Here is a 26,860-nt window from a genome sequence, read left to right as displayed (position 1 = left end):
TGGAACGTACTTGGTGTGCGTCATTTTGTATTTCAATTTTTTTAAAGTCCTAGTAAATAGATTTTACGAATTTCATTAAAAGTAAAATATTTTGCAACCACGCACACTAAATACGTTCCAAAAATTTTTTTTTAATTTTTAAATTTACAACAAAATTTTTTTTAATTTCCGAAAATCAAATACAATCATATCGGTTACTTGGATTTTTAAATTTTTCTATTTTATATCTTTTTGTAAAGAAAAAAAAAATTTTTTTTTTCTTAATAGTCTTATGAACGTGGACTTGGCGCGATTTTTTTTACAGTGAAACTGTTTTTGTTCGGATATTGTATTACAAAAGACAGTCTGGGCGGATTATTGGGATTATTCACCCTTATTTGAGGTGTAATGTCTCTAGATGCATCCAGTAGGTGACGCTACCAGCCAGTGAAGTGCAAATTTAAATGTAATTTAGATTATATTAAATTATTTTATTAATTCATAATTTAAATAGTGAATACTGTCCAAATTAGAAAGTTTAGGTTCTGTATCGTAGAATATTTATTATATAGAGTATATTTTGTTTCAAATAAATGAAAGCTATTATCGAGTACAAAGGGACATTGTGGTTGAGTTCTGAGAAACCTTAGGTACTTGAGATTCTGAGGAAAAGCCATAAATGACACGTGTGAGAAAAATTCTATGATCCCTTGTTTCAACGGCTAAATAATAACGTAACAAATATGTAACAAAAAATAAGACCGTTAAATAACATATTTTTGTTAAACTTGCTTTAATATAATATTGCAATGAAATATATAAAAATTAAATTAACAATCTATATCCTGTATCCAACTTATAAATAATTATTAACTAATGTTAAAAGAATAAGATTTTATAAAATAATATTATTAAATGATATTTATCTCTTACATTAATAATTAGTAGATTATAGATTGATAGAAATAGTAATAAGCTTAATCTAATTTGCAAAATACGAATATTAATGCACTGCAATATATATAATTTATAAATAAATATATGTGAATATAATAGAAAATATTATATATTAGTGTGTTAAAATCATTTACTATGCGTGACATTAATTTATCCCTGTTCGTGTTGCTTTTGTATTATTGGAAATGTGTATTTTTGGATATTTGAATAAATGGATATGGAAATTTCTAAAAATGGACATTTGATTTTTTGGAAATAATAATAAAAGTACTAAGTAAAATTAGACATTAATATAAATGGACACTAATAAAAAGGGAAATAATTATAAATGTACAACTGCACTTATGGCCAATTTAAAAAAATGAAATCCCTATTTTTGAAAATGTTATATCCGATGATATAATAGATGTCGTTTTGATGCATTACGCGGCAAATTCGCTATAATTTGAATTATTTAATTTAATTTATGATAAATTATAAATTATAAATAATGCATTTTGTTTATAAACAAAATTGTTGTAGCAAAATTTCTCAGAACTATAAGAAAGTACTCGAACAAGCTTGCTCGTGTTTTACTCGACAATTAAACCTTTGTGAAAACTAACAAAAAAGTTTGGAAAATCCAAAAGTGCACGCCTCATAACGCTCATCCTTTTTTAAGAAAAAAAAATTGTGTAATTGATTGAAAAAAAAAAAAATTATAATTAAGTAATTTCTTACATAGTATTTTTTTTTTTTAAATATCAGCGCCCTTTTTTTTGTCATATGCGCACGCATTCGAAATTATAAAAATTAAAAAAAAAATCTGAAAATACAAAAAAAAAATCGTAAAAATTAGTTATAAATATGGGAAAAAAATCTATTAAACACAATTATTAATGACTTGCAAGTGCATTTTCATAGCTGGAATATGATCTTAGAATTCAAAAATAACGAAATAACCATATTTTCGAATTTCAGACTATCGTTCGATTGTATCGAATTTTTTTAAGCTTTAAATGACCTACACAGTGTTTAATAGATTTTTTTCTCTTATTTATAACTTTAATTTTCCCGATTTTTTTGGTTTTTGAGATTTTTTTGAATTTTAATCATACTCAATCTTAATCCAAAAAATTTTTTTATTCTGATAATTTCGATTTTTCATGATTTATTGTCATTTTTTTTAGTTTTTTGCTATTTTTTCAAATTTTGACGGCTCAACGGGCTAATTAACATTCAAATTCAGATTCAGTGAATTTAAATATATAAAAATCATGCTTGATCTAGGTCCACAAAATTTTATTCATCCCTGTGGCTGCAGTTTTTCGCAATTTTTTGCCTTATTTAGGGTTTTTTGGATTTTAGTCAAAATTTTGAGGGTGTACGGGCAATAATAATTAAAATAATTAAAAATTATTTCTTTTTACGCCAAATTTGGTTATAAGTATAATTTTTTCGAATTTTCGCGCGCATTTTCAACATCGATGTCTACAATCGATGTTTCGATGTTTTTGTCAAAACATCGATGGTTCGATGGTGAAAAATTTCGAAAATCGATAGTCCGATGTCGATTTTTTTTGCTAACATCGCCCATCCTTAGTCTCTATAGGTTGAATAGTTGTTAGGCGGCTTTTCGTTCGTAGCGATCGCAGCGCGACCAAAGAAGGGTTAAGTATTAATTAACTATAGTAAACTTTTGAATGATCTATTATTTGTCTAATGTGCTCTTTGACTAGTCGTGTTTTCGAATAGATTTCATTGAATAACTTTGGTGTGTCTTATTATATTTGTTTCACTAAAATTACTTTTGGATATTTTCACTTTCGAATAATTATAATTTAGGTCTTTCATTATTTTATATATTCCAAATTTTCGAATGAAATGTTGTATAGTCCCAAATTGGCTATAGTAAATTTATTGAGTTCTTTTCATTCGCCCGTAGGAACGCGGTAGGACGTTCAATTCGCAGTAAATAGATTAAGACGGGAGAGTAGATTTAAATTCAAATAAGTTAAATTAAATAATATATATATAATAAATTTAAAACACTCAGATTATTTTAGTTTAATTTAGATTTGTCTTGCGCGCAAATCTATTATTTATTATTCAATAAGTTACAAAATAAAAAGTACCGACAATAATTTCGAAAAAGAAAATATTCGCGAGGCGTACTAAAGTCTTGCTGTTTGATCCTGCTGTTCTTTTTCTTGTGACTCCCTTGGTTGAGATGTTCGTACCTTTGGAGTGGGGGGGGGGGTTCCAGAAGGTAGTGAGGGTAGTTGCGCGCGCCTCTACAACCCTCATCTTCAGCCAACATCCCTTCTCGAGCTGGCAAAATGGGACCATGCTGAAATGACGTCACGACGACCCTCGATATTCCCAGGTCATTTGCAGCCCGCCTGGATGTCTGGTTTTTATGACCTAGTCCTGGGTACTCGAATAATCCCTTTTTTAGTGAGAGTTCGGAAAATAACCTTCTTAAAAGATTATGACAGTAAAAATTAATAAATAAAGATCTCTGGGTTTTCTCCAGTTTCGTAAAGAATATTCCAAAGCGTTTGGTATCTTATTCTAAGTGACCACTACAATTACAAACGTAAGTTTATTTTAATAAATAAATTTTTCTCAGAATGTCTAGACTAACTGCACGGCACTAAAAATTTTTTTTGCCCTCCGGGCGGAAAGTGGCAACTTTCGTCCCGCTGCGCTAAACTAAGTTGCCGCTTTCCGCCTTCGTCGGACAAAAAAATAGTATACATTCCACGGGAAGTAAATAAGAAAGCCTCAGATCACATGTTTGTTGACCTCGGCTTCGCCTCGGCCAACAATTACATGTGATCTGAGACATTTCTTACTTTACTTCCCTAGGTGTGTAATATACTATTATAGGTTTTCTTTGGGAATTTCCGGTGATTATAAATTCTTCTAATACCCTAAAATTAATTATAGAAAATTTTCCATTTTTAACTATAAAGATTAACATAGAGTAGTTTATAGCATTTTAAGAATTCTTATTTTTTCTTGCTCATGCTATTACAAATAAAAATACATGTGTTTTAAATCTTACTGGGTTTTTCCCGGTCTTAATATTTGCAGCCATCTGCTTATATGTGATTCTATAATTGATTATATTAGTGTACAGAGAACACTGTAATCAATCCTTTCAGATTCACAACAGAAAATATTTTGCGTGGAGTCTGTAAGTATTGTAAAAGTAACACGCATGCGCGTGACCGCCATGACACAGAATTTAAATTAAACGCTCCTCAGTATGGCGCGCTCTATTGACCACTTAAAACGTGTTTTATTTTTTTTATCAGTTAATTATTCACGGATATTACAATACTTCTCTCGTTTGTATAATAAAACTCAATTATCTTCGTCAACAAATTAACGCACAAAGATGGCAGAAAAATAAAGGTAATTGTATTCAATAAATATTTTGAATAGTATTATCGAGAGACAACAACGAAATTAGATGTAATAAAAATTAATGTGTAAGTTGTCACAAGAAAATTGATTTTGTTTATTTTCATTTACTAATAATAGAATCGAAGGCACAGGCCAAAGGGCAAAGTACTTAAAATTATAAAATAAATATATATAATTATACGTATATATAATATTATTACAATGATTACTTATAATAGTATAAAAATATAGAAAAAGTACAAAATTAATGTTAACAGAGTAATTGATTTCAAAATTTGATAAATGAGATGAAATTTACATTTAATCGTAAGATTTAGACTATAAGATTTAAACAAGACCAATAATGGTAAAAACACATTGTTTGAGTCACTAAATTAAGATTGATTTGAATTGATTTATGTCGCTAACTTAATGGATTAGGTTATTGCTTATATGTATGAACTGTTAGTAATTGGAAAATTAGTTTTCTTTTTGAAACTATAAAACTAAAACTGGTTTCTATGTAAAATCACGAACTATAAAATGCATTTATAAATACATTCAATTGTTTGTTCTTTAGATATTCAACAATATATAGTACCAGTTCAAACGGTAACGGTATAGCTTTTCTAAGTGATGGAATTTTCTTCAAATTTTCGAGAAGTGTTAATTTTTTCTTAGCATCTCTTATCCTGGATAGAATTGGAAGTTGATAGGCCCTATAGAAACGAAAGACATCACTATTCTGATTCGAGGAATGGATTCTCTGCTTGACAAATTTAACCAGGGCATTCACAAAATTCTCCTCTCGCGCCAGAAATTTTAATTTTTTATAGTCAAAAATTTGCATTAAAAAATCATACATTGTTATTTTTTTATCGCCGAATTCAATAAAATCCTTCTGTAATCCATTTTCAATGAATTTTTTGTAGTCGTTTACAATCATCCTGAGATTTTCGTCACTGGCAATGATTTCACCCATCAATTTTATTTCTTCTTCTGGAACAGGTAATCTGAATACACCCCTAAAGACCAGATCTTTCAAAGCAATAGCTATACAATCTTTTTGATTTTTTTTAATATCTAATAGATAAACAAGTCGCTCACGTGCTGAATTGTAACTTATTAAATGCTCAGAATTTTCCTCTATAGGAAGCGTGGCGTAGTATAAAACCCTAGATAAGGACATAGAAGTATAAAACGGCAAAGAATGCTTCAGTAGCTTCGGACAATGTCTGTAAGCTGATAGATTGGGCAAAAATGTTGCTGGGTCATTGTTTATTAGTGCATATATGTCAGCCCCCCAATATAATGCAGCAGAAACAAAAGACTCGAGATAGTGAACAGAGTCCACGCTAAAATCATATCGAAACTTTTCATACTTTTTAGGATGGAATAGATAATGAGTTAGCGGTACATCATCATTATCACGGTGGCTTATTATCTTATCCATCAATTTAGGATCCTTGTGTACATGTAACACAATGGTTCGAATATATTTATAACATTCCTTTTCAACAGCGTACATCAGCAATGTTTTATTTGTAAGGCTTATAATGTCTACGTTGACTTTTTTGAGATAATGAATTATTGCTGGTTTATCATAAATAACAGTATATGCCACTAGTGGCATTTTGTCACCAAAATCGGGACACCATTCTCTGTCTTTGACGTGTTTTGAAAAAATTTCTTCTCCAAATTCGGCATCAACATTTGCATTAGCTTTCACCAATATTTTTATTTTAAGACTTACTCCTCGTTTAATACCACCCTGCAGTGATCCGCGTGATGGTTCATAAAAACAAGCCAAATGAATGGGTTGAGTCCCGTCAGCAGCCATTGCATTGACATCTGCTTTATAATCATTAACTAGTAACCCCACCAAGTGATCTTTATTTTTCATGCATGCAACATGCAATGCTGTGAATCCAGTAAATTTCCCAGTTGTTATTATCGGTTCATTTACATTAATTCCATTTTGGAATAACAATTTAATATCTTCCAATTTTTCACATTCGATGGCTAGACACATGTGTGATAACATCAGTGATTTCAATGCTGTCGTTGGATTTAATTCAGGATCCATCTTATATTTCCTTTCTACAATAATAATAATAATAATACATAAAAATATAAGTTATTAATGACACTGAAGTTAGCAGACGTCTAAAAATTTTTGATTTTTTTTATTAATTAAATTACAGCTAAAAAGATCTCCTTGCTTATTCTATATACATTAAGCCACACAGTCCATCTTACGATAAGCATTTTTAAAATTAAATAATATAATTATATATGTGAAACAATATAACTTTTCGATTTTAGAAAGTTTGCAATTTTCTAAGTGAGAAATTAATGATTGAAATTAAAATTAGAATATATTTACTTAACATATGTATTCCTTCGTATTTATTACCGCTAAATACCTAATTAGAAAATAATATTCTACATAGCATTTATTCAAAAACAGTGTTTGTTTTTGCAAAGTAGCGATGGCGAATAAAAATCAAAATTGGAAATTTTTCATTTTATTGATTTCTAATATAGAAGTGATCTAAAAATAAAACCAAATCTTTAATAATTGTCCATTATATCAGAAAATATTCGGCAAAATTATGGAATAATTGCGGTATTGTTAACAAAGAAATATGGTTTTATTACTTAAAAATTACAGTAATATTATGGTAATTATTTTGAATTTTTTGGGTAAAATTTGGGCATTATTGTGTTGCATAGTCCAAAATTGGCTATAGTAATTTTATTTTCTTTTAATTCGCTTGTTGGAACGCGGTAGGGCGTTCAACTCGCAGTAAATAGATTAAGGCGGAATAGTAGATTTAAATTGAAATTATTTAAATTAAATAATCGCCTACTAAAAACGACGAAGACACAGAAAAATTACGTCTTCCATGTGCCGCATAACAGGATTGCCAACCTCGTCAACTCCTTGCACACGGATATCGACTTCTACGGCGGTACCTATCAAGCTTTCATCACGAATACCAAAAATAAAATACTTCCTTATCGTTAACCCAATGTTTAACTTATTACTGCAATTAATTTAATTCACTATTCTGTCTATTTTACTTTAGCCTGCTGTTTTTTCAACATTATATCTTTCTTTACTATATATATATATATATATATATATATATATATATATATATATATATATATATATATGTCGGAGATAATATCGAGCTGGGTTTTCCTAGAGATAGGGAAATTCCCAATATTTTAGTTTGTCTGTTAGTTTCAAGCAAAATTGTAAAGCATAGAATATTTAATAATTATTTATAACTTAAGCCGATTATAATTTTTATGGTTATGGCGATGGGCTTGAGTCCGGAGTGACAATGGTCACCAAACGTAGCCGAGGTCACAGGATAGAAGTAAAAAGTATATAGTTAGAAATATCGACAGACAATGAGGGCTGTCGAAATATTTTTGAGTGAATAAGCACTTAAGGTACTTGGAACAGTAGTTCTCGTTGAGCATTGATCAAGTAAAGATCGCATACATCCTGCTGACCCCGGATTCGTTCTCGGTCTTATTTCCCCAACGTCTTTAACTGTTATATCAATCGTAGTAAAATATTTGTAATTAAATTTATTATTTGTACGAGTTAGTGTACGTTATATTCCAAATCAAAGTCTTTGTTATATTTGATTATTGTGAAATAAATAAAGATGGCTGATAATGATCCAAAGGACTCTAACAATGCCCAAACCACTCTTCCTCCGACATATATATATATATATATATATATATATGATGTATAAAGCCGATTGGCGTCTGTTTTCTAATAAATAAATAAATAATTTCAGATATTTAATTTTATTAATAAATTATTAAAACATTTTTTTACATTTTTAAAGCTAAAAATGAAAATTAATTTAGCTGACATTTGATAATTTTAAGAATTTTTTTTAACAAGTAAATTATAGTAAAAAATAATTAGAAAAAAAAATTGACATGTAGAAATTTAAAAAAATTAAAAATGCAATTTTTTATAAATAATTTTTTGGAACAAATTTATTTGTTAAAAAAAAATTACAAAATAGTCAAGGGACTACTAACTTCAATGTCATAGCTAAAAACAAAAAATTGCATGTGAAATTTTTTTTTAAATATTTTAATTAAAATTTTTTCGGCTAACTTCATTTTCATAGTTATTAAATGTTAAAATTTACACTCATACCTTTGTCAAGCTTGGAGAATGTGGTACAAAATATCTTATAAGCTCTCTTTTACTGTAATTTCTTTTTTGTGTTTGATATTACTTCAGCTTTCTTTCACTCTTATTTCTCCTTTGTATTTAATACCACTTCACTATTTTTAATTTTCACTGTTATTATTATTTAAATTAAGAAAAAATTATTAGTTAGAATGTTTTTTTTATTAAAAAAAGTTTTAGAAAAATTTGACATGTAGAAAATTTGAAAAAATTATTGTAATTTTCAAAACATATTTTCTCAGTTCTTATTTAATTGAAAAAAAACAATTAATTTTTATTGCTCAAATGAATTAAAAAAAAATAAGCATGTACTATTTATTAAAGGTTATGTTTGACACGTACAAAATATTTAGTTGCGTAACTATACATTGAGCGTGTTCAGCCGAACTAAGTCCTGAGTAAACTTAGTAAGATATGTATAGTACAGTAGATAGATATACGTATAGCAGGGAATGCTTTGACTATACTTAGGCTAACTAAGTTTACTCAGGACTTAGTTCGGCTGAACACGATCATTGTAAAAGTATGGAGGGTAGAAGTACTTCTACCGTCCATATGTAAAAGTAATGCGCATGCGTGTGACCGCCATGACAGAATTTAAATTAAACGCTCATCAGTTTAGCGCGCTCTATTGACCACTTAACACGTGTTTTATTTTTTTTTATTAGTTAATTATTCACGAATATTACAATACTTCTCTCCTTTGTATAATAAACTTATTTATCTCCGTCAACAAATTAACGCACAAAGATGGCGGAAAAATTAAGGTAATATGATTAAATAAATATTTTGAATAGTATTATCAAGAGATAACAACGAATTTAAATGTAATAAAAATAAATGTATAAGCTGCCACAAAAAAATTGATTTTGTTTATTTTCATTTATTAATAATAGAATCCAAGGCACAGGCCGAATGGCAAGGTACTTAAAATTACAAAATTAATATAAAAGGCTGGCAATGGCCTGGTCGGCTCGGTGCTCGCTTTTCGAAAGAGTGGGACCCGGGTTCGATCCCAGCACGCACCAATATTTTTCAGCGATTATAATCCACAGATTCGGTAGAATTTGGCGCCAAGTTCCGTTCAAATCCGTTGTAAACGGAGCGCCAGACTACCGACTGTGTTTACTGTGAGCAGAACGGTTTTTTGAGGCTGCGAAATTTTATTTAATTCTAAGGTACTTTTTTTACCCAATTTGTTTATTATAACAGTAATTTATAATTTATTTCACCGTATTAATTAATTATATTCACTTATAACAATTTATTTACTTGAAATTATTAAATTTTATCAGCACATACTATAGCTCGCTCACAAATTTCGATCCTAACTTTTTTTTGATGGAGAAAGGTCAGCGCCACAGACTAGATAAAATAAAAATGTGTAGTAATCCTCCTATAGATACGCAATTACAGTTAAAAAAAGTAATTCACAGCTTACATTTACGGCCGCCAGGGTGCACTGGAATTATATCTACATAAACTGTAGCTTCAAGGGGATAGTTTGCAGTAAAAAATGCTGCCAACGCGAGATTTAAGTTGGTATTAATTGTAAATTTTCATTATAATTACAAAAAATACTAAAATCCGAACAAAAACAGTTTCACTGTAAAAAAATCGCGCCAAGTCCACGTTCATAAGACTATTAGGAAAAAAAAAATTTTTTTTTCTTTACAAAAAGATACAAAATAAAAAAATTAAAAAATCCAAGTAACCGATATGATTGCTTATGATTTTCGAAAATTAAAAAAAATTTTATTGTAAATTTAAAAATTTTAGAACGTACTTGGTGTGCGTCATTGTGTATTTCAATTTTTTTAAAGTCCTAGTAAATAGATTTTACGAATTTCATTAAAAGTAAAATATTTTGCAACCACGCACACTAAATACGTTCTAAATTTTTTTTTTAATTTTTAAATTTACAATAAAATTTTTTTTAATTTTCGAAAATCATAAGCAATCATATCGGTTACTTGGATTTTTTAATTTTTTTATTTTGTATCTTTTTGTAAAGAAAAAAAAATTTTTTTTTTCCTAATAGTCTTATGAACGTGGACTTGGCGCGATTTTTTTACAGTGAAACTGTTTTTGTTCGGATTAAAAATATGTGCGTTACGTTACGTTGCCAGCCTCTGGAAGTGGCAGAGATAGCCGGGCGGCACACGTCTGACTTGGGCGATCACACATTTAAGCAACAACTTGAATGGGTGACCACTTTAGTCAGCGTTGGCTAGCGCGAGGGATCTCTGCACACTAGGAGAGGGGCCTAATGCTCCAGTGGTCGATAAAGAAGAGTTTCTTATCAATCACTGTAGACTTAGCCCAGCTCTGACTGTACTATCATGGGTATTCTCTGTGGTTTCCCCATGATTCTGTTCCAACAGCCTGAGAAGGTGAGGTTCAGGGTGAATACGGTACAGAAAGCACAAGTCGGTCCACAGCCGCAAAAATTAAAAGTAGAAATGAATTGTCGGGTGGGACTTGCTGAGGTCCATTATGAGAAATACAAAAAGCGTAGAGCTAGGAGAAAAGGAATCAACCTTGTAAAAACCGAGAGGTGTACAAGTAAAGCATAATAATAATAATACAAAATAAATATATATGATTATACGTATATATAATATTATTACAATGATTACATTTAATAGTATAAAAATATAGAAAAGGTACAAAATTAATGTTAACAGAGTAATTAATTTCGAAATTTGATAAATGAGATGAAATTTAGATTTAGTCGTAAGATTTAGACTACAAGATTTAAACAAGACCAATAATGGTAAAAACACATTGTTTGAGTCACTAAATTAAGATTGATTTAAATTGAACTATATCGCTAATTTGATAGATTAGATTATTACTTAAATGTGTAACCTGTTAATAATTGAAAAATAAATTTTCTTTTTGAAACTAAAAAACTAAAACTGCATACGATATAAAATTACGAACTATAGAATGCTTCTATAAATACTTTCAAGTGTTTGTTGTTTAGATATTCAACAATATGTAATACCAGTTCAAATGGTAACGGTATAGCTTTCCTAAGTGATGAAATTTTTTTCAAATTTTCAAGATGTCTTAATCTTTCCTTAGCATCTTTTATCCTGAGTATAATTGGATCACGATAGGCCTTATAGAAACCATAGTGACTAATAGTCACCCGAAAAACTTTATCCACTGCATCCAGTAAATTCTCTTCTCGCGCCAAAAGTTTCAATTTTTTATAGTTAAAAACTTGCATTAAAAAATCATACATTGTCATTTTATTATCGCCGAATTCAATAATACTGTCCTGTAATTCTTTTTCAATGAAATTTGTTTTGTAGTCATGTACAATCATCCTGAGGTTTTCGTCGCTGGCAATTAATTCATCCATCAATTTCATTTCTTGTTCTGGAACAGGTAATCTGAATACACACCTGAAGACCAGATCTTTTATAGCGATGTCTATACAATGTTCTCGACTTAGTCTAATTTCTCCTGGAAAATTAATCCGCTTAGCTTCAGGATTGATACGTGCTAAATGCTTATACTTTTTATCTATAGGAAGCGTGGTGTAGTATAGAACCCTGGATAAGGACATAGAAGTATAATAAGGCAAAAACTCCTTCAGTATGATTGGACAACTTCTGTAAGCTAAGAAATTAGGCAAAAATGTTGCTGGATCATTGTTTATCAGTGCATACAAATCAACCCCCCACCTTGATAAGTGAAAAATAAACCTTGGGTCGGCATAGAAATCATCGTACACCGATCTTTTCCGATAAAATCGAAATTTTCCACACATTGTGCGAGGGACTAGATAATGAATTAGTGGTACATCATCATTATCACGGTGGTTTAGCAACTTATCCCTTAATTCAGGATCCTTAATATTTGACAGAATGACTAAAATATATCCATAACGCTTTTTTTTCAGCAGCGTACATCAGCAATGTTTTATTTGTAAGGCTTATGGTGTCTAAGTTGACTTTTTTGAGAAGATGAATTATTGATGGTTCATCATAATGGTAGAGTGGCTTAATGTATATAGAGGGAAAGAATAGGAGTTACGGTAATTATTACGTGAAGCGTTCCACATTCACGTAACAGGATATTGGTAGGAAAGGATTGAGAAAGGAATGTGAAGAGGATCATCTTAATGTGAGTTTATAGAATATGCGAGAAAAAATTATTAGATAGCTCGGACTGGGATTCGAACCCAGAACCTTCCGAGGACATGTCGGCTACTCTACCATTTGAGCTATCCGGTCTATACTAAATTTCCTTTCGCTTATTCTATATACATTAAGCCACACCGTCCATCTTACGGCAAGAATTTTTTACAAATATAAATAATGCTGTGAAGCGGGAAAGAACAGGAGTTACGGTAATTATTACGTGAAGCGTTCCACATTCACGTAACAGGATATTGGTAGGAAAGGATTGAGAAAGGAATGTGGAGAGGATCATCTTAATGTGAGTTTATAGAATATGCGAGAAAAAATTATTAGATAGCTCGGACTGGGATTCGAACCCAGAACCTTCCGAAGACATATCGGCTACTCTACCATTTGAGCTATCCAGTCTATCCTGAATTTCCTTTCGCTTATTCTATATACATTAAGCCACATCTATTCATCATAATCTACCAGTAAATGCAACTATTGGCATTTTGTCACCAAAATCGGGACACCATTTTCTGTATATGATGTGCTTTGAAAAAATTTCTTGTCCAAATTCGGCATTAACATTTGCATTAGCTTTTACTAATGTTCGTAGTATTCCATAGCCTACATGGCGTGTGTAAGAACAGTTTCGTGAACTGTCTGGTGATTGATAAAAACAAGCCAAATGAATGGGTTGAGTCCCGTCAGCAGCCATTGCATTGACATCTGCTTTATAATCATTAACTAGTAACTCCACCAAGTGATCTTTACTTTTCATGCATGCAACATGCAATGCTGTGAGTCCAGCAAATTCTCCAGTTGTTATTATCGGTTCATTTACATTAATTCCACTTTCTAATAACAATTTAAGATCTCCCAATTTATCTTCTTCAATGACTTCATATATCAGTAAGTTGATATCTGTTGTTGGATTCAATTCAGGATCCATTTTATATCTTCTTTACTCTAATAATAATAATAGATAAATATATAAGTTATTAAATATTAAACTTTATACTAATACCTCTGTCAACTGTGGAGAATGTAGAACAAAATATCTTATAGGCTCTCTTTTACTTTTTTTTTTCTTCTTTGTTTTTAATATTATTTCACTATTTTAAATTTTCACTGTAAATAATATTTAAATTTAGAAAAAATTATTAGTGGAATTTTTTTTTCATTGTAATTTATTTATAAAAATTAAAAAAATTGACTTTGTCAACTGACTTTAGTATCATGAAAAAAATTATAGGGTCCAGCTACAGTTAATTATTATAATTAATATTTGACAAATTACTATAAATATGACACTAAAATTAGCAGATAATTGACAATTTTTTTTATTTTCTTGAGAAATATACTAGCTCTAGAAAATTATTTAAAAAAAAAAATTGCATTTATAATTTTTCAGAGCTTCTAAAGATGAAAATTATTAAATGGTTTTTTTTTTTTTTTATATAATATATTTATTAAAAAAATTCTAAAAATTATAAGATGTCTCTTAATTTCAGTATCATCTATAAATTAACTATCAAAGATATTAGCAGACATCTGACAATTTTTATAATTTTTTTTATTAAAAAAAATTATTAGAAAAATTTGACTTGTCATACTTTATAATTGAAAAAAAAAACAACAATTAATTAATTTCTATTGCTCAAATAAATTAAAATAAACAAGAACTATTTGTTAAAAGTTATGTTTAACATGTGCCAGATATTGGCCGCTTTCTTTAGAAAAAAAATTTTTGGCGCATGCGCAGAACTTACATGTGCAAAGGTTTTGCGCATATAGTTTATGCGGGGAAAATTTAAAAATTAAAAAAAATTTTTTTTTGTTATAACTTAATTTTTTTGCACTGTGCATCCTGCGCATATAATTTGAGCGCGAAAATTTTAATTCCTCGAAAAAAAATTTTTTCGAAAGTGTAAACCATGGAGAATAGAATATTCTATCGTGTAAACAATTATTTTTATTTCGAAAAGTCGAGCTAGTCGTGACCAAATAAAAATATTTTCATCAAAAATTCTTAATTAAAAATAAAAATTTTTATTGCTTGAAAATTTTAATTTAATAATTGGAAAACATGAAACTTTTTAAGCGACCAATAATCTAGTCAACAAGTGCCTTTTTTGTCAACTTTTTCCAGCAGGCTCCGAAAATAATGATTCAGTGTCATTCGATTCGGAATGGCATCTAGATGATTTTTGAAAAGAGTGAAGTTCCGCTTGCAAAAATTGCAAAAGTAATAAAGATTTTCAAAATTTTTAAAAAGATTCAAAATAGAAGGAATTTTTCTAAAAAAAATCTTGACTCCTGGAACTGTATAAGACCAATATTTATAATTTTCCCAGAGGAATGAAAATACGGTCAAAAACGGGTGCTTTGGCTTGCGTAAGCCATGTCTACTTTAGACACTTTATTAATAAAAATTATTTTATCATATTGAATATAAAATTTAAGTAATGAAAAAATTCAGGGGCTTACTGGATAGATCAATGAACAATAATCAGCCTGAAAAAAATTTTTATCACAATTTCCCAATTAGTTATGCAATAGCTAATTAAAAAATTTTTTCTGCTCGAACATGAACATTACAAGTGTGATAATCGTTAAACTATAAATTTGAGATTTTTTTCCTCTTTTGGAGTAATTCTTGGAAGGCTTCAAAATAGATCCCCGTTGAAAAAATTAAAAAATTTTTATTTTTCAGTTTTTTATTAATAATTTTCGTTGTTGCAAAATTAAAAACTTAGATTAATAATCGAAAAAAGTTTTTTTTTTTAAATATTATAAATGATCCGTTTCTATATTACCAGAAGCTGTATAAAAATATTTTTTTTTTATTTTTATCTCTTATTGTTTAATAAATTGTTATAAACAACTGCGTTGTTTATAAGACAATTTAAAAATTTTTTATGCAATTTCAATCTTTGATATAAATAATCTTAAAAAAAAAATAGTTCCTTAATATAATACATCTAATTAATAGTTCCTTATATTAATTAGAAGTGGGTGAAAGTAATTGTTAATTGACAAATGCGTTTTCAAGCAATAAAAAAAATTTTTTTAAAAAACAATTTTTCTTTGAAAGATTGAAATTCCAATTTTTTCGATGATTAAGTTAACTGAAATTGTTATCTTATATAAGGTAAAAGCCCCAATTATTGACGCTATAAGAGACAAAGTTATGATTTCATTTTTTTTAAGCAATCAAATATAAATATCGATGAATTTTGTTTGAGGTAATGTCTTCAGTAATGTTTTAACTAATCAATTTCTTTTTAATTTCCCGCTAAGAAAATCGAAGATTTTCAAAAATCGGGAAGTTATTGTTTTCACCCCGTTTTGCAAAAATCGAGTTTTCATCAGATCTCGACGTTTGAAGGTCATAGGAAGATTCCCTAACTACTCCCGCGAGGTTGTCACGGTGTCTGTATGTATGTGTGTGTGTGTGTGTGTGTGAAAGTATGTGAACCGCTTATAACATTTGAACGGCTCATCCGATTTTATCACGGGTATTGTCATTTGAAAAAACTTGGCCAAACGTAGATTTTGAGTATAATTTGGACCGATTCGGATCAGTAGATTTTGAGAAATCTTAAAAAAACTAAGAAAAAAAATTTTTCCAAATGTGGTTTTTTTTGGATAACTTTTAAATGGCTTCACCGATCGATTTTAAAAAGTAATCAGCTCTAGACAATAAAAAACCACGTCGATCGCCACCAAGCTGATCGAAATCGGTTAATTCGTTCGAGAGATATCGTGAACGAAAGAAAACCGAAAAAAGTATTTTTTCGAAATTACTCCGAAATTTTTGGTTCGATCAATCAAAACCTAAAAATTTTTCATGGAGCTGATAAAACTGCGTCAAATGCTGCCAACCGCGTGAAAATCGGTTGATCCATTCAAAAGTTATTGCGGTTTGAAAATTCCAAAAGTACACTGATAGAAGGATTTGTTTATAGTTAAAAATATTTGTTAATATTTAACAAATCATTTATTAGAGACCACTTTTTAGTCCTTAACAAATATTTCTTAGTATTTAAAAAGATTTATTAATATTTAATAAATGAATATCTGATTTATTAAATACAAACAAATCATTTTAAATACTAAGAAATATTTGTTTGATACTAAAAAATGGTCTCTAATAAATGATTTGTTAACTATTAACAAATATTTTTTTAATACAAATAAATCCTTCTATCAGTGTAGTGTTCTATGAAACTTCTATCAGACTTTTGAGCTTGAAGAGCTCAAATGCATAGAAATACTATCTCTTTGAGCTCAGCGAGCTCAAAACATCACATAAATTATATTTTGAGCTCAAAAATCTCAAAAACGTCATAAGTACAATTTCAAGCGCCCAGGTATGCATACCTTCCATGGAATTAGCGGGAAGTTGCTGGGATGGCCTTTAGGGTGAACCGTTTTACTTATTTTTTTAAAATGATAATCAGTGATATTTACTAATTAATTTTAAATAATTAAATATATGATCTGGATACACCAATTATTGACGGGTTAAAAAACTGATTGATCTAATTATTGACGTACCGTAACCCCAATTATTGACGCCCCTACTGCACATGCGTCGAATCATTTGGTTATATTGTTATTTATCAAAAACTTGATATAAAGTAATCAATATTATTAAAGTTAATTAATAATAATTTCTATGAATGAATAATTATTATGAAAAATATAACAATTTATTTAAAAACTTATTTAACACTAAAACACGCCGAGTTATTTGACAGTTAAAAGCCTTGAATATAATCGCGTATATAACGTAATTTATACTTAAAAAAAAAGGCGTCATAGCGCTGTCGACTGGCTGTCAACCCTCGCGGTTTTGATAATGCCGTAAAAATACCGTAATTTTTCGGCATTTATGCTCATGCCGTATATTTACCGTTATAATTCGGTAATAATTCGGATAAACTATAGTTGTTTTGGCCAGTTTTTATACTGTAGTTATCCAGTATATATACTGCACTTATGCTGTACAGTTACCAAAAATATACTATACAATTACCGCATTAATGCCCAAATTTTACCCAAAAAATTCCAAATAATTACCGTAATAATACAGTAATTTTGCCGAATATTTTCTGACATAATGGACAATTATTAAAGATTTAGTTTTATTTTTAGTTCACTTCTATGTTAGAAATGAATAAAATGAAAAATTTCAAATTTTGCTTTTTATTCTCCATCGCTACTTTGCAAAAACAAATACTGTTTTTGAATAAAAAATATGTAGAATATTATTTTTTAATTAGGTATTTAGCGGTAATTAATATAAAATAATACATATGTTAAGTAAATATATTCTAATTTTAATTTAAATTTTTAATTTCTCACTTAGAAAATTGCAAATTTTCTAAAATCGAAAAGTTATATTGTTTCACATATATAATTATATTATTTAATTTTAAATATGCTTATCGTAAGATGGACGGTGTGGCTTAATGTATATAGAATAAGCAAAAAAACAATATGATATAGACCGGGTAGCTCAAATGGTAGAGTAGCCGACATGTCCCGAGGAGGTTCTGGGTTCGAATCCCAGTCCGAGCGTTATTTAATTTGACACCATTTTTTAAATATGGTTTTAATACAGTCATTTTACCGCCTTATTACCGTAAATATGCCTCATTTTCAGCGTAAATGTATCGCATTTTTACGGTAAATGTTCCGTAATTTTTCGATCAAAAAACTGACCAAAACAACCGAAAAAATGCTGAAAAAATACCGCATTAATACTGTATAATTGCGACATTTTTTCGGCATTTACAAAACCGCTAGGGAATATGGGATTCACCATAAAAATTATGAACTAGTTATTGACTCCCATTATTTAAATATCATAAAGCATACAATTAATTTCGATTATTTAATTTTATAAATATTTCATATATTGTTAATTAAAAAAAAAATAGATCATATAATTACATGAAAAAATTAATTTAAACTCGGCAGTTAAAAAAAATGCTTTTCTAACGAAAGTTGTTAAGAAAATAGACGCTCGTAAGCTGATTTGATGAACTGGTGCTAACTTTATTTTTTTTTAATAATTAATATTTAATATTTTGAACTGAATGTGATTTTTTTCAATTTTTTAATTAATTAGAATTTAATAAAAATTTATTTGATCGTTATTCTTATTACAGATAATTTAATATATTTAAAAATAATTTAGGGTGTCAATATTTAGACCCCTGTCAATAATTGGGGCTTTTACCTTATACCAAAAAGTTACTTGTGCCGCTTGGGTATATATTGTAAAAGTAACGCGCATGCGCGTGACCGCCATGACACAGAATTTAAATTAAACGCTCCTCAGTCTGGCGCGCTCTATTGACCACTCAACACGTGTTTTATTTTTTTTATTAGTTAATTACCCACGGACATTATAAAACTCCTCTTGTATTGTATAATAAACTTAATTATTCTCGTCAACAAATTAACTCACAAAGATGGCGGAAAAATTAAGGTAAACAATTAATACTTTTTTATAAATAATAAATTAAGTTATTTTTAGGTTATAATTTACAATATTTATCACGGTTAAATAAATACTGATTATTTAATAAAATTAAAACTAAAATTAAATTAAAAAGAAACAAGAAGAAATAATTAATTGAAGGTTATACTGGATCAATGGCTATATTTAATTGACCTTCAGGAGAATGCAGTCGCTCATCCAAGACCAGTGATTTAAAATCAATTTTTATTTTTATTTTACTCATTGTTATTATTGCTAATTATTATTGTATGTATTTCAGGGAAGGATTGATCTTGGGACTGGGAAACCCTCTCCTGGACATCTCAGCTGTTGTCGACGAAGATTTTCTCAAGAAGTACAATTTAAAAGCTAATGATGCAATTCTCGCTGATGAGAGTCACAAGCCGCTGTATGACGAGCTGATTGAGCAGTACAAAGCGGAATTTATCGCTGGTGGAGCGGTTCAGAATACTATGAGAGTCGCTCAAGTAATTTTTTTTTTTTTTTTTTTTTTTTTTTTATGAAAATTAGCCGAAAATTTTTTTTTTTTATTGAAAAGATTATTTAAAAAAAATATTTTTATGAAAATTAAGTTAGCCGACATTTAAAAATTTTTTGAATTTTTTTTACTGAAAAAATTATTAGAAAAAAATTAAAAAAAAAATTCACTTGTAAAAAACTTGAAAAACTACAAGTGCAATTTTTAAAAAATGTTTTTTACCTGGATTTTTTTTAATAAAAAAATTATTACGAAAAAATTGAAAAAAAAAGTGCGCTTGTAAAAAACTTGAAAAAATACAAGTGTAATTTTATAAAAATTTTTTTTTAGCTAAATTTTTTTTACTAAAAAAATTATTACGAAAAAATTAAAAGAAAAAAAAATTTGAAAAACTACAAGTGCAATTTTTAAAGAATTTTTTTTAGCTCTTATTTAATTAATGAAAATATGTCAAAAAATTAAAAACGTCGGCTAACTTTATTATTAATAATAAAAAATAACTTAGCGGACTTTTAGAATTTTTTTTATTAAAAAAATGATTACAAAAAAATTTTAATTTAAAAAGCTTTAAAAACTATAAGCGCAATTTTTTAAAAATATTATTTAATTCTAATTTAATTATTAAAAAATAACTCAAAAAATTAATAATGTCGGCTAACTTTACTATTATTTAATAATAATAGTTTCTAGTTTTTTTATTTTTAAATTGGACCAAAACTATATTTTTTTAAAATTGGACTTAGAGTTTTACAAGTTTTTTTATAAATAGAATTTTCTTTTTGTAAAAATTTTCTCATTAAAAAAATTATAAAAATTTTCAGATGTCAGCTAACTTTATTTTCATTTATTATTATTATATTTTTTAGCTTTAATTTAATATTGAAATTCCGTCGGCTAACTTAAGTATTATTTCTTCTTAAATGGTGTATTAAATTAATTAATCGTTACGTTATCATTTTAATAGTGCTGATGCTGCTGGTACTTATCAAAGATTCAGTGGCATGAGATGAGATAAAAGGGTGATGAACGATTACACAATCTTGGGATGATAACAAATTTTCCTATCTGCTATTCGTGTTACGTTAACATGATTATCTTAATTTATTCATTTATTCTTTTGCTTATGATAAACTCTCAGTTCACAAACAATGTTACGCTTTATTTATTTATTTATTTAAATATTTGTATTTGCAAAGCTTTTGTTAGAAAAATTTTTTGTTTAATTTTATCTGGTGCAAATAGATGATTTCTTTAGATGTTTATTTTTCTGTGGTTTTGAGATCAAAATGTTCCATATTAATATAACGGAAAATTTAGTTTTTTTTTTTTAAGAGAAAATATTATTAAAAAAATGTTTTTTTATTTTATTCTGTAGAAATTTAACATGATGCAGTTTTTTTTAATACTCATTTTTTAATTAAAAATTTAATTTTTATTTTCAATAATAATTTTATATTATTTATAAATCATTATTTAATTTATATATTTTTGTGTGCAAAGCTTTTGTTAGATAAATTTTTTATTTAATATTATCTGCAAGTAGATTAATATGATGGAAAATTTGATAGTTTTAAGGATTTTTTTTTTCAATCTAAATTTTATTTACAAAAATAAATTATAATTTTTTTTAATAAAAACTAAAAATTTCCAGTGGTTCCTGGAAAAACCTCACGTGGCAACATTCATGGGTTGCGTTGGCAAAGACAAGTACTCCAAGATCCTAGAAGAAAAAGCGCGATCAAGTGGATTAAATGTAAAGTACCAGTACCATGATACAGTTCCTACCGGAACTTGTGGGGTTTTGATAACCGGAAAAAATAGATCGCTATGTGCTAATCTGGCAGCAGCTAACTGCTTCCAGACCTCGCATATCCATGAGCCAGCTAACCAGCTCTTGCTGGAGTCTGCTCAGTACTACTACATATCGGTAAGACAATAATAATAATAATAGTTTATATTATTAAGAGAGTAAGAAAAATTTTGTTTCCTAGCATTCGAAAATGCTCTATCTCTAGATACATAATTAACTAATGACCTTGTATCTGGTAAAATATTGACATTTTTAAAGATATAAGCTCATCCCGATATTACACTCATTGAGACCTTTCATTTGAGTACCCACATCAATTTTTTATATATTTATATATATGAATATATGAAAAATATATCAAAATGCATGTGGGTACTCAAATGAAAGCTTTTGATGAGTGTAACATCGGGATGAGCTTATATCTTTACAAACGTCAATAGTTAAGAAAGGACAGGGCATTTTAACAAATATCTTGTAAACTATTGACATTTTTAAAGATATAAGCTTATCCCGATGTTATACTCATCAAGACCTTTCATTTAAGTACCCACATCAATTTTTCACATATATATATATATATATATATATATATATATATATATATATATATATATATATATATATATATATATATATATATATATATATGTATATATGAAAGATATATAAAAATGCATGTGGGTACTCAAATGAAAGCTCTTGATGAGTGTAACATCGGAATGAGCTTATATTTTTGAAAATATCAATATTTAAGTAATGATCTTGTATCTAGTGAACTATTGACATTTTTAAAGATATAAGCTCATTCTGATGTTACACTCATCGAGACCTTTCATTTGAGTACCCACATCAATTTTTGATATATTTATATATATTATATATATGAATATATGAAAAATATATCAAAATGCATGCGGGTACTCAAATGAAAGCTCTTGATGAGTGTAACATCGGAATGAGCTTATATTTTTGAAAATATCAATATTTAAGTAATGATCTTGTATCTAGTGAACTATTGACATTTTTGAAGATATAAGCTCATCCCGACATTACGCTAATCAAAACCTTTCATTTGAGTACTCACATCAATTTTTAATATATTATATATATATATATATATATATATATATATATATATATATATATATATATATATATATATATATATATATATATATATATATATATATATAAATATATGAAAAATATATAAAAATGCATGTGGGTACTCAAATAAAAGCTCTTGATGAGTGTAATATCGGGATGAGTTTATATTTTTAAAAATGTCAATATTTAAGTAATGACCTTGTCTCTAGTGAAGTATTGACATTTTTAAAGATATAAGCTCATCCTGATGTTACACTCATCGAGACCTTTCATTTGAGTACCCACATCAATTTTTGATATATTTATATATATTATATATATGAATATATGAAAAATATATCAAAACGCATGTGGGTACTCAAATGAAAGCTCTTGATGAGTGTAACATCAGGATGAGCTTAAATCTTTAAAATTGTCAATATTTAAGAAAGTACAGTGCATTTTAACAAAAGCCATTATTTAATAAAGCAAAATTTTAATTTTTTATAGTTCACAAGTCACGGCAGTCACATAGTGACTGCAAGGTTGCTAGTAATAATAATAATATTAATAATTTATAGATATAATTAGATATATATTATAGATATAATTTAGAAAAAAATAAATATTAAAAAATAATAACAATAACTTTAATTTTATTATTATTATTTAATTAATATTAATAACAAATAAAAACTAATAATTTATTTTTTAACAAAAACATTATTTTAGGGATTTTTCTTAACAGTAAGTCCGGAGACGATCCAAGAAGTCGCCAAGCACTCGCACAAAAATGGCAAGACCTTTATGATGAACCTGAGCGCTCCGTTCTTATGCGAGTTTTTCAAGAAACCGATGATGGACGCGTTTCCGTACGTCGACATTATTTTCGGGAATGAAACAGAGGCCGAAGCTTTCTCAAAAGCCAACGACCTGGGTACTATGGACCGCAAAGAAATCGCCTTGAAGATGTCCAAGATGGATAAGGTCAATGAGAAGCGCCAGCGAATTGTTATAATTACTCAGGGCGCGGATAATGTTATTCTTGCTAAGGATAACACTATTCAGGAATTTCCGGCTACTTCTTTGCCGGAGGAAAAAGTTGTTGATACTAATGGTGCTGGTGATGCTTTTGTTGGGGGTAATTTTTTTTTTTTTTTTATACATAAAAATAGTTTTTTAAATTACTGATAAAAATTTTACACTCGCTTATTTTTATTACAAGATTTATTTTAAATTTTTATTTAAAGTTTATTAAAAGTAAGACTTAAAAACATTTTTTTATATCAATTTTTTATTTTTAATAATTATAATTGATATTTTTAATTATAACTGGGGCATTCCATAGTGATTGGTGGGACATTTGACTCTAGAATTTCATCAATTATAAGCTATAATTATGTGACTGAAACTTATACTATAGTAAAATTTATCTTGAAATATAGAAGAATAACTAATTAACAACATCCCTTTGTCAAAAACCTCCATTACTTTCTAAGTTTCTTGTAATTATTATTTGACTGAGTGTGACTGGTGGGACATCGAAAAATCCTTCTCTCTTACCAAAGGTATACTTAAAGTCCAATTTCAGTTCGACCACTAAACTTTTAAAAAATACTTCCCTCTTAATACAAAATTTATCCTACAAACATTCAATATTATGAAGAATTAGACTGATTACCTATGTACAAACAATTAAAAAAATTTGTTTTTATTGTGACTGGTGGGACAGGCATTTGTGACTAGTGGGACAAGTACAAAATGTCTACATCAAGTTGTTTATTAAAAAGACTTTTATATTATTTCAACCTTAGAAACATTATTGTTTATATATTTAACTATAAATTATTTAGGATAATAAAAAAAAAACTAATTAAAAAACACAAATAAAGGATTTAGCATGCTGACAACACGATCTTGATAAACTTAGGTGTTAATTAATAACAAACATAAAAAAATTTGTTCTTAAAACTATAATAATAAATATGTTAGTTAATAACAAACATAAAATGAATTTGTTCTTAAAACTATTGAAACAACATTTGACTCGGATACAAGTTAGTACGGCTGAAAAGTTACTAGGAGAAAAAAATCGATTTTCTTATTGATTAAAAAAATTTCCTTTACAAATTAAGAAAATATAAACTTTTAATAATAAACTAGGACTAAATTAGAATGAGAGAAATTTTTTAATTTTAGTCATTTTCCCATTTCGCATGGAATGCCTCAACTACTAGAATCAAAGACTGAAAAATTTTTATTAAAATTATTATTTAAAATAAAAATATACTAATGAAAATTAATATTTAAATAGGTTTCATAGCGCAGTACGCCCAAGGTAAAAGCATCGAAACCTGCATCAAATGTGGAATTTGGGCAGCCACTGTTATTGTGCAACGTTCTGGTTGCACCTACGAAGGAAAACCAGATTTTGCTATTTGACCAAAAAAAAATCTACATTTTTATTACACTGTATTTTTTATTATCAATAAAAAGACACTAAATGTTTAATATTGATCGCGTGAGGCAATTTTAAAGATTATACACATTTATTATTTTTTTTTTCATATATATATATGTATATATATATTTATATATTAATTTTTAATTAAATTCTTGTTTATAAAAATTGTAAGTAATTTTTGAAACTCTTACAGTAAAATTTTTTTATTTTTATAATAATTAAATTTTATAAATAGAAATTAAATGAAAATTATAAATGTGAATTTTTTAGAAAATTTTTTTAATATTGCTACAAAATTTATTTAAATTATCAAGTTTTTATTTTTAATATCAAATATTTTATTTTTTTTTTTTCTTTAATTTTATAAAAAAATTTTTAAACTTAAAAGTAATAAATTTATGAACAACAAATAATACTTAAATCAGAAGACATTTAATAATTTTTTAAAAATTATTATTACAAATTAATTAGAAAAAAACATTTGTTTTCTGAAATTTGAATTAGTAATTTTTAAAAAATAATATTTTATTAAAAATTTACTAATAAAAAATCTAAAAAATAACAAATTTAATAATTTCACCATTTTAAAAGAAAATTAATTTAATTTTTTTTTTTAAATTTACTAATTATCAATAAAAAAAAAAGAATATTCAATTAAAGTTAGCAATCACCTGACAATTTTTTAATTTTATTTAGCAAAAAAAAATTTTTTTTCAAGAAGTGTAAAAATTAAGTTAGCCGACATCTTAAAATTTTGAGAATATTTTTTTATTAAAAAAATTATTACCAAAAAATAGAAAAAAAAATTTTCATTTGTAAAAACTTTAAAAATTGGAAGTGCAATTTTTAAAAAAATATTTTTGTTCTAATTTAATTATCAAAAAAAAAAAAAATAAATATGTTGGCTAACTTTACTTTTATCCAAAAAGTTATTCTTAAAAAATTGCATTTTTTATTTTTTTAAATTTCTAAATGTCAATTTTTTGCTATAATTTATTTGTTATAAAATTTTTTTAATCATTAAACATCTCTTAAAATTAATGACATCAAAATTAGTAGTCACTTGAAAATTTTTTAATTTTATTTAACAATAAAATTTGTTCCGAAAAATTATTTTTAAAAAATTGCATTTTTTTATGATACAGAAGTTAACCGACATTTAAAAACGTTTTAATTTTTTTTTTTTATTGAAAAAATGACTACAAAAAAAAAGAAAAAAAAATTTGATTTGTAAAAAACTTTAAAAACTGCAAGTGCAATTTTTAAAAAATATTTTTTTTGTTCTAATTTAATTAAAAACAAAAAAACAAAATATTAAAAACGGCGGCTAACTTTAGCATCATATTTTTTTTATTTTTTTAAATTTTTACATGTCAATTTTTTTTATAATTTTTCTTACTATAATTTATTCATTATAAAATTATTAAAATAATTAAATATATGCAAAATTAATTTTCATTAAAAAAAAATTTTTTTTTATTTATATTACTAAAGTTAGCCGACGTTTTTAATTTTTTGATTATTTTTCATTTATTAAATTAGAATTAAAAAATATCTTAAAAAATTACACTTATAGTTTTTCAAGTTTTTAACAAATGAATGTTTTTTTTTTTATTTTTTTGTACTAATATTTTTTCAATAAAAAAAAGTTCTTAAATTTTTCAGACGTCGGCTAACTTAATTTTCATTTTAAATTCAAATTTCCCGCGTCAATAAATTTAAAATTATTTCCTAGTTCAAAATTCTCCCGCCAGGCGTCGCATCAGTCCAGGTGAC

The 26,860-nt window shown here is 27.2% G+C and overlaps 2 protein-coding genes across 6 annotated transcripts in view; one reads left to right on the top strand and one right to left on the bottom strand.

Annotated features, from left to right (window-relative positions):
- The window catches only part of LOC123269920, a 28,125-nt gene extending 19,075 nt beyond the window's left edge, over positions 1 to 9,050 (bottom strand). The window contains exons 1-3 of one of the 2 annotated variants that reach the window (XM_044735843.1): positions 8,909 to 9,050; positions 8,531 to 8,677; positions 4,829 to 6,429 (exon numbers count right to left, since the gene is read on the bottom strand). In XM_044735843.1, coding sequence (XP_044591778.1) covers positions 4,859 to 6,415 — 1,557 coding nt within the window. In that variant the 5' untranslated portion in view covers positions 6,416 to 6,429; positions 8,531 to 8,677; positions 8,909 to 9,050 and the 3' untranslated portion in view covers positions 4,829 to 4,858. Of the gene's footprint in view, positions 1 to 4,828; positions 6,430 to 8,530; positions 8,678 to 8,908 lie in introns of those variants that run through there. The other variant, XM_044735847.1, reaches the window with a different exon arrangement.
- The window catches only part of LOC123269928 (adenosine kinase 2), an 82,241-nt gene extending 57,110 nt beyond the window's left edge, over positions 1 to 25,131 (top strand). The window contains exons 1-5 of one of the 4 annotated variants that reach the window (XM_044735870.1): positions 9,260 to 9,333; positions 19,506 to 19,713; positions 21,376 to 21,651; positions 23,353 to 23,761; positions 24,935 to 25,131. In XM_044735870.1, the coding sequence (XP_044591805.1) occupies positions 9,317 to 9,333; positions 19,506 to 19,713; positions 21,376 to 21,651; positions 23,353 to 23,761; positions 24,935 to 25,062 (1,038 nt within the window). In that variant the 5' untranslated portion in view covers positions 9,260 to 9,316 and the 3' untranslated portion in view covers positions 25,063 to 25,131. Of the gene's footprint in view, positions 1 to 9,259; positions 9,334 to 19,051; positions 19,214 to 19,394; positions 19,433 to 19,505; positions 19,714 to 21,375; positions 21,652 to 23,352; positions 23,762 to 24,934 lie in introns of those variants that run through there. The other 3 variants (XM_044735867.1, XM_044735866.1, XM_044735868.1) reach the window with 3 other exon arrangements.
- Positions 25,132 to 26,860: the final 1,729 nt, after the last annotated feature.

The sequence above is a fragment of the Cotesia glomerata genome, linkage group LG7 (assembly GCF_020080835.1).
Source record: "Cotesia glomerata isolate CgM1 linkage group LG7, MPM_Cglom_v2.3, whole genome shotgun sequence".
Lineage (NCBI taxonomy): Eukaryota > Metazoa > Arthropoda > Insecta > Hymenoptera > Braconidae > Cotesia > Cotesia glomerata.
This window is presented reverse-complemented; position numbering and strand designations above follow the sequence as displayed.